The sequence below is a fragment of the Polypterus senegalus genome, chromosome 6 (genome assembly GCF_016835505.1).
Source record: "Polypterus senegalus isolate Bchr_013 chromosome 6, ASM1683550v1, whole genome shotgun sequence".
In the NCBI taxonomy this organism is placed as follows: Eukaryota; Metazoa; Chordata; class Cladistia; order Polypteriformes; family Polypteridae; genus Polypterus; species Polypterus senegalus.
The window spans coordinates 164270071-164291224 of NC_053159.1; the positions used below are offsets into that span (position 1 = coordinate 164270071).

Genomic DNA, 21154 nt, shown 5'->3' on the forward strand with positions numbered 1-21154 from the left:
TTTGTCACTTCAGTTAGTAACAGTATGTGGACTGGAATAGCATTAAAGAATAAGTAAAGCCTCAAATGCTACTTAAAAGTTTTTGAATAAGGTTATAATATGATTTAGTACAAGATATTCTGAATGCAAAGGTGCTTGGAAAAAACACTACAGGACTGAACTTCTAAACAGAGAGCTGAAGAGATGTTAGATGTTCTATGATTAGGAAGCTCACATCAATGTCAATGCACTCATTACTTGTTTTAGGCATGTGTGCACCACAAGGGGATTACCCACTAATAATAAGCTAATCAGGCATTTAGAAACTTGGTGTCACTGAAGAACTGGGTGAAATAATTAATCTTAAACAACATTTCAGTAGACTGATAAAATTGTTAATGCAGATAAACAGCTACATGTATTTACTTAAAAAAACATGTAAGTTACTGGAATGAATAATATCTAAATTTTAACCATTTGTTTTCACAGAATATACAAAGTAATAGTGAGGAAAAGCAATGATTTTGATGATCTTTGTGTGCTAATTCTTCCAAGTCTGTTAGCCCTATTCTTATTCCTGCAGTTTTGCAACCCGCTCCATTCTTTTTGAATTTCAGTTATGTGCATATATGGAGTGGAACAACAGTGAAACAATAATGCATTGAATCCTATATTGTTGTTCATTTGGTTATATAAATACATAAAGTATTCAACTTAAATGGATTCTAACATATTAGTGAGCTGGTCTATTGATTATATTTCATGTTTACATGTAAAAAAAAAAGTACTCAATAAAGTTTACTTACATTTTTTGAAGCTTTTACACAGATTTCAGAATCAGAAAAGCTGGTATTAGGTTGATATTTATGCCAGTAAGTGAAAGTTACAGAAGATCCATCAGACCACTCAAACGCCTCCGGCTTTTTACTGCTAAGGCCAATCCAGATTTCCAAAACTGAATCGGATACTATAGAAGGAAAGAATAAAGATGTTACATTTTCAAGTATTTGATTTAACAATAGACATATAAAGGATTTCACAAAATCGAGAACAGGTGAGAAAGAAAATTATTATTGTCACATAGACACCCATTTAACAGAATGGTGCAGCATTCCAGAAGGAGGACAGAGGGTAAATATTTCTCTCAGTTGTTGAAATAATGGCTTTTCTGTTTAATCTGACATTAGTGTAAGAATACTCTTAAGAAAAAAAGAATTATTATACCTTAAAACTCAAGTAGAACATACCACAGTGGAAACTTCTGCCAATCAAAACGGAGCTATACACAGACACTATAGGATAGGACATTAATACTACATGGCAGATTTATAGTAATTTGCATGCATGTTTCTAACATTATACTTTACACAATATTGATCATTTTCTGATTTATATCAATCTTCCAAAATTAAGTAAAGAAAAGTAGGCATATTGCATAAGAAATTAAAATAAACAAATGTAACAATGAATTAAATAAGATGCCAAATAATAAAACACCAGACCCAGAGTTCAAAATGCACAAATGATTAAAGCGATACTGTGATCTGTGAGCCTGATATACTTATGTTTAGCATGCATCCATACATCTTTCCAATATACTGAATAAGACTTACTGGAAACAAAAGATTTTTTTTCCCCAGCAGATGTGACAATGTGAGAATTGTAAAAAAAAGGACCTTAACGAAGGTTATTGATTGGAACAAATACACTGTTTCAGTTTCATAGATGATTAAAGCATTTAAAGCAGAATGTGTTAAATCAGTGTAATAGAGCCTAATCCATATATAGCATTGGTCTGTAGAAACTGTGTATGGATAGTTTTAGGACTAAGCAGTATCATGAGCATATACAGTATAAGGCATGTCAGAGCCTTACTGAGCCGAGAGCCACTTTGCACAGATGGAAGTTTTTAAATAAATTCTGAACCTAAGAAAAATGCCTCTGATTCCTCTGAAGAGGGACATACAACTGCCAAAGACTCAACTGAAGAACTGTAACACAACTGTATTGTTCTATGGCTTCTCTTTGGCTGTGTGTATGTAAGCATCTATTATATTATATACTGTAATGTATGTTATGAGTGAAGACTATATTTTAAAGCAAGTTAAATATCTCTTTTCTTTTTACCATATTTCTCGTTTTAATATCTCAGCCATGGTTACTGGAAAGCAATAAGATTAGGTTCAAAGTATGAGCCACAATCCTAAAAGAACAAATTCTCCGGAGGCATGTGCCCCTATTGAATACAGATGCAATTTTGCATAGAATTGCATAGAAACTGATCACATGACAGTAACTCAATGTAGAAAAAGAAAAAAAAAAAACACACACAAAATGCCCACTGTTTGGCCAGGACAGCAATCAGGCAGACTTCATTGAAAAGTGATTAGAAGATGAAACATAGTCAAATTAGGTCAAATTTTGTTAATGAGAAATCACACTAATCAGATGTCTTAACAAAAACATGAAACAAGAACACTGTCCACAATTCAAAGCAAGAAGTTTTTCACTAACAATTCGTAATCTCAAAATAACACACTGCAATCTTAAATAACCAGAAGTACATGGCACTAACATTTCAAGCACTGTGTCAAGCATTGTGTTTTTTCCCTGGTGACTTACTTTGTTAAATGACCTCAATCACGTTCTGCATTTGCAGCAGTGGGCCTCATACTAAATTAAGAATTTCAGACGTTATGATCCACAGGAGCACATTGACATGGGTTCTCTTTTACAGGACTATTCTCTAGAGACTCTTAGGTTTGGATTTTTGTGCTTATATTGAAGAAGACTTTTTGAACTTATTTCTTGGAGCTTTCCTGAGTCTGCCTCCAAACTTTTAGGATTCTTGTGTGATATTAAGTATGTTTTTTTTTCGTGATTGAGACATTTCATACGCAGATTTTTACTTTTGAATTTTGTGGTTTGGTTTATGTTAAGTAACGTCTTCTAGTTTTTCTCTTGTCTTTTCTAGTACTTGTTATAATTGATAATATGTTGATTGCTACATTTTTTCCTTTTGGAAGTATCATTTTAATTAGTCTTTATTTTACTTATTATAGTTATAGTTAGTTTCTTTTCTGATTATCAATTCTCATTTTTCTTTAATGAAATATAAACAATCATTAGGTGGTTTTCTATGTTTTTTTTTTTTTATGGGTTTGGACTTTTCATTTGAAAGAAATCATAACAATGTTGTAAATATAACAGACTCATATATGCGTGAGATGAGTTCCCCTATAATTACTTTCACTGTGTGTTTGAAAGCCTTGGTACCACTGACTGTTTTTATCAAACCTTTTGATAAGTTTGCCTAATTACTGTTTCTAATGTGAGTTAATAATAAGACAACTTTGTTCTTGAGTCACACTGTTCTACTATATATAATTATTGCATGTGTCTTCTTGATGACGTTTTAGTAATTTAAACACGGAAAACAAACAGTTTTATTAATCTAAATCTAAGAACATACTTAATGTATAATGACTGAATTTATTTTAAAATATATTATGATGGACATAATAGCCAACTACCCTAAAAATAAAATAATATAATTTGAAAGAAGAATTTATTTAATCAAGTGTTTTGCAATTTATTTTTTTCTTTTTTCATTAACTTAACTATCTTATTTAGTGAGAAATATGCATTTGAAGTGAAATAAGAATATATAAAAATGAAAGAAAAAAATCAGTAAGAGACAAATATATAAAAAAATATGAAAAATAAAAATGTCCACCAACACACCAAAAATATTAACCTGTTTTTAGATTAAATTATTGTTGTTAAAAATACAAAGCAATACCTTACCATTCTGTAGAAGTGTCACAAATAGCTCAATATCAGCTATAGTTGGAATGCTTATCAGGTTGCCTCCATCTGACTGGCACTCCTTAAGTGCTTCTTTCCAAGATTTTTCCTCTTTTTTCAATTTGTAACAGAACTTATTGTATGGAATCCATTCTGGATCACAGGAAGTGGGATAATACTGCCACACATCTGTCAACATACATTAATACATCATACATTTAACAAGAAAAATAAAACCTTGAGCAAGTATCAAAGCAAAATATGACACACAAAACATTATTTGGAAAATGTTACTTTATACATGACTTAAAACTTACCAAAGGGTTCTGCTTTCCTTGAAATATTTGGGTATTTTTTACATACATATGGTAGTCCAGAAGAACAATCAAAACTCTGCCACTGATTTCCATGGGCTGAGTTAAACACTCCACAGAGTTCGCTATGAAATGCAGACTGGGTCAAACCTGGAAAAGTATATGTTTTAATATACATTAAATGAATTTATCACACAGATAAGGTGATAATTCCAGAAGTTAATTTAGTGGTGTTTAATAGTTGCAATACATAATAATCACTACAACAAAAGAATATATAATAATAATAAGAATAAAATAATATTTGTCATAGTTATTTCTTTAAAAGAATACTGAGGCCATTATTATAATAAAATAGGAAAAAGCAAAAACTGGCATACTTCTGGTAAAGTTCACCAGTGCCAAAGGTGAGCCATCTGTCCACTGCCAACCTTTTTGTTCCTCAAGGTGATTCAAGCCAATCCAGACAGGAACTCCCAAATCATTCAGGCGTTCTGATTAACAAAAATAGAATACAGTAATGTTAAATGAGAAGAAGTTTTTTTATTTACGTTTGTATTAAAATTAAAAAGCTTGGAACACTGTCCCATCCATTGTTAAAATATATAGTAAAATAGTTATGTATAAACTAACATCAACTGTATTGTTTCAAATAATGTGACAATTACACTTACTTTTCTTATGAAATCAAACTATACAGTAGTCACAAATAATTACATATTTATGTGTAAACTTTGCACACTGAAATTGTCTCAAATTCAGCAATGTTTGAGTATGCATGTGTGTCCTCTGACTTGAATATGAGATGGCTTGCATATCTGTATGTCATTTCACCATCTCTTTATTCTCCTGTACAATTATAAGTTGCACATGAATACAGTTATTTGAGTTACAAGAGCCCAAATGCTCTGACAGGACACATGTAGGTCATGCCACATATGCTTTCTAGAAATTATATAGCAAATTAATGTTCCTAGACCTTTTTTTATTTTCGCAAACAGGTGGAAATATATGTATTTTGAACTCTGCAGGTAAAGTGACAACAAAGAAATTTGCTGTCTTGGAGGATAAGGCTCTACTGTAATGAGTCACCAAATAAAAGAAGGTCTGAATTAGCATAGGTTGTGCTACACCCTTCTTCATAAGAAATTAACAATTTGTTTCATTAGGTAGAAGTACATAATAAACAAGAATCATGTGTCAAATATTTGAAATATTAAAATGTGTGCTTCAATGTAAATTTTTAAAGTCAAACTATGCTCTATTGTAATAGAATAGAGACCCACAGAAGGCTAGATCCCCACTAAAAGATCAAAAATCAAAACTAACATCACATTCATTATTAATGACCTTCAAACTGTCTAAAATGATAACCCACATGCTTATGTTTAAAATCTGTCATTTGTAACCTTCTGGGAGTGACTAGGACCACCAGTAAAGAAATCAAATATCAAAAATCATATTTATGACCAGCAACATCAAAATAACAAAACATGACACTGCATGTGCCTATATTACCAATTCCCATTTTTTAAAAGTTTTGTGATAAAGAGTAACTTTGACCCCTTGAATTCTATTACGTGATGAACCCCTGGGATTGATTGATGTGGCATGCACAACTTCAAGTCCTTCTGATCATTTCTGCTAAAGACACTTATTGGTTTACACTTTATCAGGGTGTAATTTCCTGCACAAAAGTGTCTTAAAAATAAGGTTTTATTTTTCCTCTGGTCTATAGGGCCAAAAATAGGGGAGAACCCCAAAAAGCATGACATCTTACATAACTAGACATCAAGATGGATCAAATAGTATATAAATATGTGCAAGCTTTCTAGTACAGTTGATTCAGAAGGCACCAAAAAAAAAAAAACCTGTAGTGATTTCGAAGCATTCCTAAGTAATTCTTACAAGCACAAAATGTAAGATACATGAAGCGTCCATTTTTGCACAAGGAATACACTAATCTCAAGATTTTGAGAAATCAGATTCTTTAATAACACTAAATTGCCTTCCTCAATAATATGAAGGCAAAATGATTTGCTGACCTTGTAGTAGTAGATGTAAATAAATATAAACATTTTACAACTCATAATTAAAGCAGGCACAAACCATACACTTTTTGGTTTCATTTAAAAACATAAATTATTAATCACAAGGCACGTATGAAGGAAAAATCTGAATAAAGTGATCATCTGTAACTGCACTCAGGAATGAAAAGTGATTTGCCTCTGTAAGTATTTTCCATTAAGAATGCTACATAAACAGTAAACATGCCCTCCAGTAAGTAGAAAACATGAGGAGTGGGAAGGTGAGTATGTGAACCAATGTTTTACAGTTACTGCTAAATCTGTAAATTAATCCACATAGCTTTATTTAGAGATTCAGAACTGGAAGTTAAAGTACAAGGGCACATTACCTTCTGTTAAAAAGGTATTCTTATTTTTTTTTTATTTGCAGACTATGCTATTTGTCAATGCCATACATAATAATAAGGAGAAATATGAAATTGTGAATTCCACCAACCACTTCAAGTTATTTATGGCAAGGTTTTATATTTTATATTTTTTAGGGTTTTTAATTTCTTAATTGCTTTAATTTCTTTAATCTTTTTCTGTTCAACAACTTGATATTCCCCTTGGCTTTATTATTACTTCCTTAGTGAAACTAACCCTTCCTATCTGACTTCTTTTCTAAATTTCCCAACTCAAACAAAAAAGAAATAGTAAGTTGTTCTGATGTTTTTCAGTCCATTTATCTGACATACAAAAGTTTCTAACCCACAAGCAAAGCAGGCATGGAGAGTACTATACAAGTCAGCACTTTCATTTAAAAACATAGATTAAAGGAGTTTTCTAGCTCTTGACTCATATATGCTGAGCTGGTTTGTGTGGCTAGAATGGTCAGTAGCAAGGACTGCAAGAAAAAGTAGTCATCCAGCACAATGAATGAGATGTATGTATGCTGAAGTTCAGAAGATGTTTTGCTATCAATTCTTCATGCTATCTTAAACAGCATGAACAAAGTTAAACTTGTCTTGAAAGCATCTAGTTGTATTGAATGATTCTGTTTTGTGGAAGATACTAAACACTAAATCAGAACCATGATAAAGAAAAGTGAGAGGATTCATGTTCATGGTAGATTTTACTGTTCTTTAAATTATTTACGGCAGTTGTCAATTATATGATTTTTGAGCAGAGATGTAATGAAAGGAATACACAAGTAAGAAAATAGTGCTATAATTAGAACACAAGAACTTTGACAAACAAATTGTTTAGCTAATTACTAAGCAGTTCCAATATCTCATCGAGATACTTCTTAAAGATTATCAAGGTTTTCGCTTCAACTAAATGTCGTAGTATGTTGTTTTAGATTCCCATACTCTGCGTAAAGAAGTGCTTCCTGCCTTTAGTCCTAAATGCACTTCCCTTCACTTTAATTTAAATATTAAAAATACTTGCCAAAACCATTTACATTACATCAATGAAAACATTAATAGTAGCATTAATTTATACCTCCAATGTATATCTGTTCTGTAACATCAGTGATGCTTAATAGATTTCCGCCTTGTGCCTGACACGATATATGTGCCTCATTCCAAGAAAGGATGGACTGAAGATTGAACTGGTAACATACTTTTGTGTCTGGATTCTTTTCCCATGAGTCATCACAATCTGGACCTATTAAAGAGAGCAGTTTCAAAGCATTTTGTATTATTTTATACCTAATAAATAAAGAAAAATAAATTCATAATTGAACCAATCAAGAACAGTTAAAAAAACTAAACATAAATCACCAAAAAAAATAAATTTATAAGCTCTGATAAACTTTGAAATAAAATTGTTTTCTTCCCTTTTCAAATTCTCTTAGAAAATTGGAAAAAAAATAAGCAATTATGAGCTTACTAAATACATTTGTTTAAAGTACTCTATATAAAAAATATGATTATATTCCTAGGCATTAAAAGAAATTGTCTGTTAAGTATAACATCCTGATTCAAAAGTAAAAAAAAAAACAACTCTGAAAAGAAAAAAAAATACCTGGATTTGGACAAAATCCCCATTTTTCATCCCGATCATACTGACTAGTTGTAGCACACCAGAGGCGACCATCTTCTCGACCTTCAGCTGTGCACTCATAATACCACTTGTTGTTATATTTAAAAGGTAAAACGCAGGAACTTCCATGTGCATTTCCTTGTACTACATGGATTTCTGTCAAAAAGACAATGCACAACTGAGCACAAAAAGTATAACTGCCCTTCAGGTTAGTAGTTATATACAAAAGTAAGTAGAATAACACATTTAAAAATCCTGTCAGATTAGTTTGGATCTTAGCATTCCAAAAACAACTCTGCAGTGGTAGAATCTTTGTCTTAATTCTACATACATTTTCATTTATTTGAATTATTCTAAATTCTCTTACACAAACAGATCTTCTGGATATTGTAAACAAGCTTAAAATAATCAAAAAGTTACCGTAACTTAAATCAAATATATAACTCTGAAATTAACCTCTGCATTGGTTGTAACATTAATCAATGAAAAGTGATATTGTGGGCACAACACTATACTTTAAATGCATAAACATTAGATAAACAGTAAATAACAGCACACCAAACATCATCCATCAATAAGTATCAGGTAATTTAAAATAAAATGCACTGAAAGTATTGAAGAAGTTGCCAAAAAGTTTAAAAATTACAGTATGTAAATTAACCTTAATTTTACATGAATTAAAGAATATTTCTTTCTACCTGTAATCACTAACTGAGATTAAGCTCATGTGTCAAATGAATGACTGCTGATTTAAATGATATTAAAGTCAAGTATTTAGGAACATATTTTGTATGATGGATACTAAGACAGGTTAAAATATCCCCCTCAATGTAGTAAAATGAAAATTATTATATTGTGTTAAATTACCTGCTTCGCATCACTTATATTTTTTATTCCTTATTTATTTATTTGACTGACAACTTTATCTAAGGTGATTTACAACATTACATTTTTTTGTTTTTCCATTTGGAGCACAGGCAGATGAAATGACTTGCTCATGATCACACAGTGTCTTTACCAAGATTTGAACCCACAACCTTTCAAGTCCAAAATCCTAACCTTTAACCACTACACCACAATGCCTTCCTTTTATCTATCAAATATTCAATATTGGATTTATTTCTGCCAAAATTAATTTTTTTTATTAAAAAATATTTTAAAAGGATAGCTATAAATGAAAAATTGGTTCACTTTATGCAGCAATTTTCTTTATATCAAAATTAAACATACAGTACATAAACTGGTGAATAATAACTGAGAAAACCTATCACCACTATAATCACTGAAATGTAGAAGTAACAACTGACAAATATTACAATATTTTGATTTATGTATTTAAAAAAAAATCTAAATTATGTTCAGATGCAGCTGGTTTGTAGTCAGTAATAAATGGGATCTTTCATAGATTTGAATGAATGCAAATCTATAAAACAATTAAAAATAAAAAGTTATATGCAAACTATCAGTGAGATAAAGATGGTTACTCCAAACACATATTCAAATTGGTACTGTATATAGCCTGCAAGTGTACATGATCAGGTTTCTAAATGCATTACATACCTTCATAAGGATGGGCACATGGTCCTTCACCAGAAGTCAGGTATCTTTTCCAGGAGTGATAAGGTAATCGTGTAGCTACAATAAACTTTTCTTTTCGACCCACTAAAAATCTGGAGGATCCAAATAACATGTTGCCAGAGCATCGCCACCATAGTGACTGTAAAGCGGAATCACATTCAAACAAACCCAAAGGCTGCTCAGTGTCAGTAATATTAAGTCCCAGGCACAAACTGGTGCCAATATTAAATAGGCGATGTCTGGATACCCACTTCCATAGCATGTTCTTAGAAGGCTCTTCACAGTTTTCAAGTGTGAGGAGTGTTCTGTTGGCTTTAATACATCTATTCAGCTGTTGTTCACTTTCCAGAATAAACAAACCTTGAACTACAAAAAAGAAAAACAAATTATCTGTTAAATTCATTTTATCAAAAAATTAGACATATTATGTTCCTGTATGGTCAAAAACATTTTGGAAGCCTTGTATTCTGCTAGCCCCAGAGTAATTAGCTTCTTTCTTAAATGTAAACCACAAAGTAATCAGACTTGTCTTCACCAATGTCTCTAATCATGACCTATTTTAGGTGCTATGCTGAGATACTGGACCCTGGCAACCCCAATTGCCTTTTTACCAGATCAGTGAAATACACAGCCTGTCCAAGGGCAGCCTCCTGGTCTCTTGTACACAATTTCTTTCCAAAACAACAGTAAAACATAAATGAAATGAGAACTGACTATGAGATGCCACCCTGATGAATGCAAGACAAACTTAATTTAATAGCATACTATAATCAGTTTACACACGTTACATGTTGTTGTGTAGATTCCTGCTGGAGTGGTAATATTCTTTTCATTAACAATGACAGCCAAGGCATGCTGCTAACCCACTAGATTTACGGCAATACATTTTGCATAAGGTATTTTTTTTTTTTTTCCTTTAGTTAGGTGTTGCTGGGGAGTATTATTATTTATCATTTAACTATGTAATTTGTCTTTGGTTTATGTTACTGTATATTGAACTGCACTCAATGCACTGGAAAGCAACTTGACATAATATTCACTATGAAAAATTTCTATATTTTTTTTCTATAATTGATATGTTTATCTCACTTATGTTCTATGCACGCTTTTGCTTTCCAAGCCACAGACTCAAAATTTGGCACACAGGTTTTTTTTCACCATAAGTAAGATTTCTGACATACTTTCGGCCTTGTCCCTACTGCAGGATGTGTCATAAGGAGTCAATATGATGTATTAACAGAGGCACAGTGCCACACAGGTTGCAATGGTAATGTAATGGTTCACACACTTGCATTTCAAGTTGAGAATCCAATTTTAATTCCTAACAATTACATTTGCTTTTTTTTCTATTTTAAAACAAGTATTTCCCTCACTACTTTTGTCATATCCAAGCTACTCTAGGGCCATATTGTTTCAAGAGTTATTTATTGAAATTTGGGGTTGCCAGCATAATGTTTCATTATTACATTATCATCACAACTTGTTCCACACTATTTTTGGGGAGTTTATGGGTAGCATCATTGCTTTATGCAGCTCATGTTGTCCTCTAGGTTTCATCTAATGGTGACCTTCAGTACACGTTACAGTGATTCACTGCTGAGTGTAAAATGGCTGGATTTAGAATCAGCACATCCAAGTCTGAGGCCATGGTTATCTCTCAGAAACGAGTGGATTGATGTCTACAGGTGAGTGGTGGGACAAATGCCCTTAGTGGAGGAGTTCAAGTAACTTGGGATCATGTTCATGAGTGACAGAAAAAGGAAACGTGAGTTAAACGATTGGATTGGAGCTACAGCAGCTGTTCTGCAGGTACTGTACCAGTTTGTGGTAGTGAAGTAAGGGCCGAGTCTAAAAACAAAGCTCTTGGTTTACCAGTCAGTCTACATTCCTGTTCTCACCTATGGCCATGAGCAGTGGGAAATGACCAAAATTAGATTGTGAGTACAAGTGGCAGAAACAAAGTTTCTTTGCAGGGTGGTTGGGCTGACATTCTGTGATAAGGTAAGAAACACAGCAGAGTAGTTGTGCAGACTGAGAAGAGCCAGTTGAGCTGCTCTGGGCACATCGCACTGGGCAGGGACCCAGTGGCAGACCCTGGAAATTGTACAGGGATTATATCTCTCAGCTGCTTTAGGAAAGCCTGTCAATTCCCCAGGAAGAGCTGGAATCTTCAGCTGGGGACAGAGAAGTTTGGGCTGACTTGCTTGGCCTGCTGCCAGTGTAAAAAGCAAATGGGAAAATGAGATGAAATAATGTGGTTGTTCATCTGTTTGTTTGTCTATTTACCAATCATGCTAAAACAGCTGAATGACTTTCATGAAATTATGAATGTACGTTGCCATTGGTCACTTTTAAAATATAGGTTTTTTTTTTTTTTTTCAGGAAAAGAGTTTATAATGGAGTGAGAGCAAATTAAAAACTAGTGCTGACACGGGGACTACAATTCCCATCAGGCAGCATGAATGCACTAAGGCTGATGGGAGGAAGGCTTTAGCAAGCACTTCTCAACTAATTGTATCATAATTTCTTGCCTCACTGGATTAAATATTTTGTCTAAAAGAATGTCTTTTTGCCTCATTGTGGGTTTAATTTAGCCATGTTGAATTTTCATTCCCTGTTTATTTTCATCTAGACCCTTTTCACAGAAATATATAGGTCCAAAACGGGTTTATGGTTTTGGTAAACCGTTAAGAAGCAATGATCCTTTTTTTTCCCCAACATCGCCAAAAAACTTTAAAATTCCTTTGTAGTGAGTTTTGTGTTAGCGAAATATATCACTCTAAATCATTTTCTGAAGCTGCTTTTTCCAAAATAGTATTAAAAGATTTACATCCAACCATCCATCCATTTTCTAACCCGCTGAATCCGAATACAGGGTCATGGGGGTCTGCTGGAGCCAATTCCAGCCAACACAGGGCACAAGGCAGGAACCAATCCCGGGCAGGGTGCCAACCCACCGCAGGACACACACAAACACACCAAGCACACACTAGGGCCAATTTAGAATCGCCAATCCACCTAACCTGCATGTCTTTGGATTGTGGGAGGAAACCGAGCGCCCGGAGGAAACCCAACCAGACACGGGGAGAACATGCAAACTCCACGCAGGGAGGACCCGGGAAGCGAACCAGGGTCTCCTAACTGCGAGGCAGCAGCGCTACCACTGCGCCACCGTGCCGCCCTAAAAGATTTACAACATCAATTAACTCTGGGATGGTGCAAGAAACACCAACCAGAAAACACATACAACCATGGCTGAACAAGTAAACTCCAGGCAGACTGTGTCACCACCACAAATCAAAAATTACAAGTGTCACGGAGGTGTGAAACAGAAGCACTAACCACTACCATTCACCATAAGTATACTGATGACTGATTACTATTTAAGCATTCAGGTACCCTGATCATAGAATATTCTATTGCTAATATCATTCAAATTACACACCCCTACTAATGATAAAATTCTGCAAATCTCTTCACATGAAATGACATAGATAATCTGTAAGACATTCATTTATCCCTTGATTGTAAAATGCACACAAAGCAGGCAAGAAAGGTCACAGTCTAATCAGCAAAAGTACGTCCAGCTTCTTTTTTCAATATGAAGATGTTTAAATCCTCATCATATACTGTTTCAGTGGCTCCAACGCTTACATTTAGAAACAGCTATTTTGTAATCTGAAATTTAACTGTGTCTGCTTTCTGTAGCATACTTTACTACAATTTGGGTTCCTAGTTGAGGTGAGATGCACATTTGTTAAACGTCAAAATGATATAATTAGCATTGCATATCTTACATGTGATGCCAACTCTAAACCTCTGGCAAGAAACAAAAACCCTTTAATGTCTTGATCAACCTCTTCAGAACTAGCTAGCTGAAGAAACTATCCACACAAAGCATCCACACAATACTGTACTATACTGTATATGCACTATTTCAATATACCTTACAATTATAGCAAAGTTTTAATGTCTTATCTAGTAACAAATTTGATCAGGTTTTAAAAGAAGTTCTAATGATAGTAAACATTAGACACCAACAGCTCAACATACTGAATATATCAGAAAAAATATGCAAGTTTCTCTCTTTTAGACGCCTCCATTTAATTTCTTGTTACTGACAAAAACAAGCCAGCTAAGCTTTAGCATGGTTCTCTTATCACAACGAGTTAATTAGGAGTGAGTTAACAGGATAATTACAAGCAAAGTCTATTCCCATGAAATTCAATATGGACTGTATAAATCAATATAAGTATGCATGCTGGCTAGCTAATCTAATAAGCTAAATTTAGAAAGCAAAAAGAATTACAATCAAGAAAAATGAACAATGTACAAGAAAAGGGACAAATAACTATTGTAACAACTTGTTTTATATTCCTGAACTAACAAAAACAGAAACTAGCTAAGGAAAAAATCTGGAGACAGAGAGAATTGATAATTGACAGAACTAATCCAAAAAAGAAACTCTTAATTAAAAGTCAGAAACCATAGCAAATTTATAAAATTTTATTATTATATTATATTATTATTTACCATCGCAAGAGAGAAGTGGGCTAGAGACAAACTGATGACAGAGTGAACAACTGTGGCATCAAAGAGTCATTTTATTTCTTTCCGGTGATGCTGCTATTAGGCTATACATTAATTGAAAGCCCTCTCTAAATGGCCCCAAACTAAATTAACAAAAATAGGCAAAGGTAACGGGAACGTATGAAAAAAGGAGGGTGCAAGGGAGATCAAAACACTTTGGGAGTGTTTTAAATAATGATCTGCACTTCTGTTTTCTAATTCATATTTAGCAATAGATGAACACAATGGTTATAAAAAAAAGCAAAACACATTTTCCTCATTTGTATGCACCTTGAAAAACAAGTCAATTTCTATGAATATTATCAGTTCATACATATTTATATATTATGTACTATAACTGCAGTCAGCAGGTTTCAAAGTAACAAGGGCACAGAAATCCTTACATCTTATAAAATAAATCTAACAGAAAGCATATATCATTGTTTATATTAATGAAGTGCCTTCTAAAATGGAGGAGCCCACTGTCTAAAGGTCACAAGGCATTTAAGATAAACATTCAGTTATGTGGTACATGAAAGAAGAAACAACTGCAGCAAAACTATTTAATGAAGGAGGAAGCTAAAGCATTTTAAAATTTAATGAAGAAGAGGGAGGTTAAGGCATAAGTGAAATTCTTTCGGGATATTATTTTAACGTTGCTTAACTTTGTGTATTTCCACACATTTCTGTCAAAATTGATTAAAACTGTTATCCGATTTAGGCATTCAGGCTCAGTTAATTTGATCAAAAAACTGTAGGAAGTTGCAGATTCCTAATGTAATGATCACGACATTACACAATATTATATACTTTACCTTTTTGAACAAAGTCATGTAACTATTTGTTGGCACTGCAGACAGCACACTCAATACTACATCTACAACATGACATGAACAATGCCTTTTGTTCATGGATGAAAATAAATGGATGAAAATTCTGTTGTACAGCAATTTTGAACAACATATGCTTTGCTTTGAGCTAAACTGGTCTGTACAGGTTTTTATTAACCATTACTTTGCCTTTATGTTCTAATTTTAGGTGATGCATGAAAAAGTACAACACACAGCTATAACATTTAACTGTTACATTCTGAAAAAAAATATTGAATTTCAAATATATAAATATCATTTTAGCTTTTTGCACAATTTGTTAAAAATTAGGATGTTTTAGGAATGTTTATATCCAAATAAACCCAACAGCCTTTAAGCAATGCCTTTGCTGTGAATGTGAAGTGCTCATGATAATTATGTGTATTTATTATGAGGTGTCTTTGTAAAGCGCATTATAGCGTTTGTGGAAAAAGGGTACAGAAAGTGTCTTACAAAAATTGCCATGGGTTACCGTCTTTTTAAATGAACTCAAGGCACTGTTTTTCAAATGAATTTTTATAGTAATAGCTAGAGACAGTCAGCGTTTCAGTTTACCCATTGACAAAAATGCAGATTTAGATTTCTGGAAGGGTGGGGAAATGATTCTGCAAGACTAGCATTATCTGCATTTGAATGGGTCACATTTTCATCACCTAATAATGAAATTTCAGTATCATGAAAACTAAACTCATATTGAGGGCTTAAAAGTTTTTTTTTTTTATAAATCACACAAGACATGCAAAACATAATTTTATATAAGCACACACACACAAAGAATTTATTATATATTGTGAGTGGGTCCCAAGGCCAAGGCCAAGGCCAAGGAAAACACCAGGATGGTATTAGACAGCTGTAGAGATCCTCTAATTGCTAGAGGATAGTGCAACCTCTACCCTGAAACAGAGAGCACCAGTACAAAGAAGTACGAGTTGCAGCTATGGGTTATGTGTGTTTTTGTGAAGTATGGCAGAGGGAAATTGTAAATCAATATTTGATGCTTTGCTATTTTATTATACAGCACATACATGCAAACATACATATAAACATGTAGAAATTAAAATACATAAATGCACATACAGGCACTGCTAGATGTATGCATTGAATTCTAAAATGATGGGATGTGTTAAGACACTTCCAGAAATTTCCATGGAGCTCTAAAGCTTGGGAGAGGCTTTTAACTTTAAGCGAATACATGCCAGTTTGAGAATGTGTTTTTACCAGCTTGGTTGATTTGCGGGGGAAAAAAAGATTAAAAGACAATAAAACAGCATCCACCTTGACCTCCAATCTCTCCCAGAAATGACTGTATTATTCTTTTTAGAATTTCCTATCTGAGACAACAGATGATGAAGTCAGTATAGGAGCACAGTTCCAGTTATTTATTTAAATCTGACATAATAATGGTGATAAATCCATGCTGTCAGACATGCTGGGAGGATGACTTACACAAATGGTTGCAAGTAATGAACTGGGTTGTTTTTAATTACCTTAGTTTGTACTTGGAAGGATTGATAATCAAAAAATGAATGAGCACTAAAGCACACCAATACCTTTTTGTATGAAAAGTAGGTCAAGGTCTCTTTCATTGAGTGTAAACTGAGGGTCTTGAGGTCTCTTAAGGCAATGGTGCATCCTTTTCAGACAAAGAAAACTAAGTACCACTCTGCTTGGGTGCTGCTATTCCATTTGTTGGTTGTTGTTGTAGTGACTGTAAAATGCTCTTGTAATGCTGACCAAGAGAATTTGTGTAGCCATTCCACTATAATATTGTGAAAGTAAAACCAATTCTGACATTTAGGCTTTCTTAACACTTGCTTTCATTATGTATTGCAAGTTGCTTTCATTGGTTTGTGAGCGGGATGCAGATTTAACTGAATCAAAAAGCCAATTCAGATGCGCATGTGACAGATGAAATATAAATTTGCATGCCAAAATAAAACAAAGTCACCTTTGCCCTCTGTGAACTCTATTGCTATAGCAGTGCTCAAGTTCATGTAAGATTATAATTAAGTAAGTAAAATCATTAAAATAATGCATAGCATGTACTTAGGGATAAATGTAACAAAAATGCTAAAAAAAATGAATATTTAAAATAATATATTATGATGAGAAAGATGACAATAGGCAGCTGAATGTATACAGTAAACAATATTTTAACAATCACTTCCATGACATATTGTCATATTTTCCAGACCTCGAACCTAACATTAAAATAAGTACGTACATTATGTTGGCTAGTTGAGCTCAAGAACATTCTTGTTACTTATTCAGCTACAGTCACTCGGCTTTAGGGGAGAGCAATGACATCAATGCACTACTTAATGCAACAGGTTTACTTTTTAACTCTCTTATTTACAATCTACATTCATAGCGAAGGTCTTTATCACTACTGACATTTCTGTAACAGGTGTGCCCACAGCAAGAGGTTTCCCTAATCAGCCCAACTATGCATTAAACTAGAAAACAAACTTCACCCACTGAACAAAAGAAATATTTTCACAGATTAGGAAGCTCACTCTTTTAAAAAAAATTGGCAGTGATGTTACTACACCACACAATGCAACAGATTTGTTTCTTAACTCTTATATGATAAAAATTGAGTTGACAATTTATTAGGTACACATAGCCTCCGGATTTGATTTTCTCTTAAGTTGGAGGAGTAGTCTGGTGTGTGTCGGTGTACATACCAGCTGACGACCAATGAACGCTCACCTGTAAGTCCAATGCATGGAATGCAGTCCCACAGGAAGAGGGAACATGGGTGTTTTGGACTGCACAAACAGAAGAGAGGCTTGTCTGTCTGACCATGACAGAGCAGAGTTGAACAGAAATTAAAGCAAACCAAACACAACCTGTAACCGGGCTAGAAAGCGAACATGGAGTTATAGGACATCAGTCCTAATCAATATGCCATAAAAGGAAAAAATAAATAAACTCTGCTACAAGGATACTTATTTTTAGGCCATGTGTACATCCATAGTGGCTACATGATTATGTTTGAAATGATTCTAAATTAGAATTTCTTAATCTGACTGGTACTGTTAAACTGCTTGCCGTTCAGAGTCTACATACTGTACAATGAACTGGTCAAATTAGCAATGTATATGTGCATTGCTGGCCTTGATCCTCTTGCATTTGGTACATAGAGATGTGTCTTCCTTACTTGATCTGTTACTTTCATCTTATTAAAAGCCAGGTTATCTGCAATGAATAAGCAAAACTTTAACTTATATGTACTTTTCCTCCAGAAGTACTATATTCATTATACTTTACTGCTATAATGATTTCTCAAAACTAATCGATTTTTTTACACACCATGTAAAAGAGTTGAGATGAGGGTGCTCTTCTATTGCCAGTTTTTCTCGACTGATTACTCTGAATCCTTTTAATTGACAGTTCTGGTCCTGGATGGTCACAGTAGTTTCAAACGTTTTCTTTTAACCAGTTTTTTCCATTAATGTCTAGCTTGTTGTTAGCTATACTCGTCACTTAAGGAGATGGCTTACTCTAGCCCTCTGCCTATTATCTTTGAAATGAACACTAAACTGACTTTGAATTTTCTTTGAACTTCAGGAAAATGGTCAGTGCTACAATGACTACATGCAAAGAAGTCTGTTTATTTTCTACTTTTTGCTTCATTTTAATTATTTTATTTCATGGATTTGAAGTGCTTTATGTTTCTTTAATTAAAAATAACAAGGGAGATTGATGCTAGTCAGTTAAATTATAACCATTTTCACATGTTGTACTGTATGTGTTTATATTAAATAGCTAATTTTAATATCCAAAATAAGTGGGTGGGGGTCCTAGCCTCTAAATTTTACTTTGTTGATATTCAGGTATAAGTAAATTATAGGCCAGAAGGAATTTCTAGAATTGTACACTGAAAACTGGTACAAATTACAAATTATCTAAATACACGTGATGTTTTAAAAACAAAAAAAAACCAAAACAAGCTGGTGTCTAATTAAGTAATAGGTTGGAGCCACACATTGAAGTGACTGCTAAGTGTCCAGGATAGCCTGTCTATGAAATAACAAATCACTGCACAGTGAAGTCGGGAGGGTACATGCTGAAACCACTATCCTATCCATTTTCTAACCGCTTATATAGTTCTTTGTTGAACAGAGCTTGTGCCTATAGGCGAGGAATTAAGAAAAATAAAAAAAAATGGACTTAGATGACTAGCCAAAATGCTTGTACACAATTTTCAACAAACAGAACATTCTTAACAAGGTTTGTTTCAGGACATAGTTAACATGAGTCATTTTTCTCACAAATTTCAACACCTGCATTGTTGCCCCGATCAGTGCATTTTCATGTTTATATCTCCTACATTCTGAAACTCTCTGAAACTCTACCTATATCTGTTTAGGAATATCCATCGGCGGACTCTTTCAAATCTTACTTAAAGACTCAAAGACTCTCTTCATTTCTCATTTCTCATAAAAGTATGTAATACATCTTGCCTGAAGAAGTGGCCTGAGTTGCCTCGAAAGCTTGCATATTGTAATCTTTTTAGTTAGTCAATAAAAGGTGTTGTTTTCCCTTACTTCACACTGCTCTCTGTGTAAAGAAAACTTCCTAATGTTTGTGTGAAATTTACCCTTAAAAGGTTTCCAACTGTGCCCCTGTATTCTTACTGAACACTTTTTGAAGTAAAAGCCAAGATCCACTGTACTAATTCCTTTCAGAATTTTAAAAACTTCAATCATGTCACCTCTTAATCGCAGTTTGCTTAATCTGGAAAAGGTTCAACTCTTTTAATCTTTTCTCATAACTCATACCTTGCAGTTCTGGATCAGCCTAGCTGCTCTTCTCTGGACTTTTTATAGAGCTGTTATGTGTTTTTAATAGCCCAGATGCCAAATCTGAACAGTACTCCAGATGTGGGCTCACTATAGCATTATAAAGCTTAAGCATAACCTCCTTTGACTTGTACTATATATACATTGCTCTATATAACCAAACATTTGGTAATCCATCTTTATGGCTTTTGTACACTGTCTGGAAGTTTATAGTGATAAGTCCATTATGAGAATTAGATCCTTCTCATAAGGTGTACTTTCAATTTTCAGACTTCCCATTGTGTATTCAAATTTAACATGTTTACTTCCATTCCATTTACTTCCAAATTTACATGTTTACATGCAATACCCTACATTTACTTACATTAAATTTCTTCTGCCACAAATCTGCCCAAGCCTGTATTCTGCCCAAGTAATGACTTAATGGATTCTAGATTATCTGCCAATCCACCTAGTTTGGTATCATCTGCAAACTTAACCAGCTTGTTGTTTATATAGTTATCTAAATCATTTATGTATATTAAAAATAGCACAGCCCCAGCTCTGAACCCTGAGGGACACCACTCTAAAGTGCACCCAATTCTATTAAGCTTCTGCACACTATAACTTTTTATGTTTTAGCCAGATTTCCACCCATCTATGCACTACACCTTGAACTGCCCTTTCTTTTAGTTTAAACTCTCCAAACTCTCATGTTGGACCTTATCAAATGCTTTCTGAAAATCAAGATAAATAACACCATATGTACTTCTCTCTGATTGTACCTATTTGTTGCTTCCTAAAAGAATTCCAGCATATTTGTAAAACACCTCTCCCATTATGACCTAAGCTGACTGTTCCCTAAAACTCCTGCTCTTGCCATGTGCTACTCCATCTCCTCCTTAATAAATCCTTCTATTAACTTACCTGTGGCATGTGTTATTTTACTGGCCTATAGTTACTTCAATCTGCCTGATCTTCCTTTTTATATAACTAAATAATATTTGCTATTTTCTAGTCCTCAGTAATTTCCTTAGTACGCAGTGACTTTTGAAAATTATGCGGCAAGAGTTTATATATGCACTCACAAACCCCCTTAACCACTCAAGGACAAATGTTATGTTGTCCTGGTGATTTGTTAGATTTCAATCTGTTTAATCAAAACAGTACATCCTCCTCTACAATGTCCAAATCAT

At 33.7% G+C, this 21154-nt stretch overlaps 1 protein-coding gene across 2 annotated transcripts in view; it reads right to left on the reverse strand.

Annotated features, from left to right (window-relative positions):
* pla2r1 (phospholipase A2 receptor 1) overlaps window positions 1-21154 on the reverse strand; it is a 129482-nt gene that overhangs the window by 100743 nt on the left and 7585 nt on the right. For both annotated transcript variants that reach the window (XR_005634155.1, XM_039757472.1), the window contains exons 2-8: window positions 9716-10099; window positions 8138-8311; window positions 7613-7777; window positions 4481-4594; window positions 4104-4250; window positions 3787-3975; window positions 786-946 (exon numbers count right to left, since the gene is read on the reverse strand). Coding sequence is in view for 1 of the 2 variants with exons in the window: in XM_039757472.1 (XP_039613406.1) it covers window positions 786-946; window positions 3787-3975; window positions 4104-4250; window positions 4481-4594; window positions 7613-7777; window positions 8138-8311; window positions 9716-10099 (1334 nt within the window). In the remaining variant the exon portion in view is untranslated. The remainder of the gene's footprint in view (window positions 1-785; window positions 947-3786; window positions 3976-4103; window positions 4251-4480; window positions 4595-7612; window positions 7778-8137; window positions 8312-9715; window positions 10100-21154) is intronic.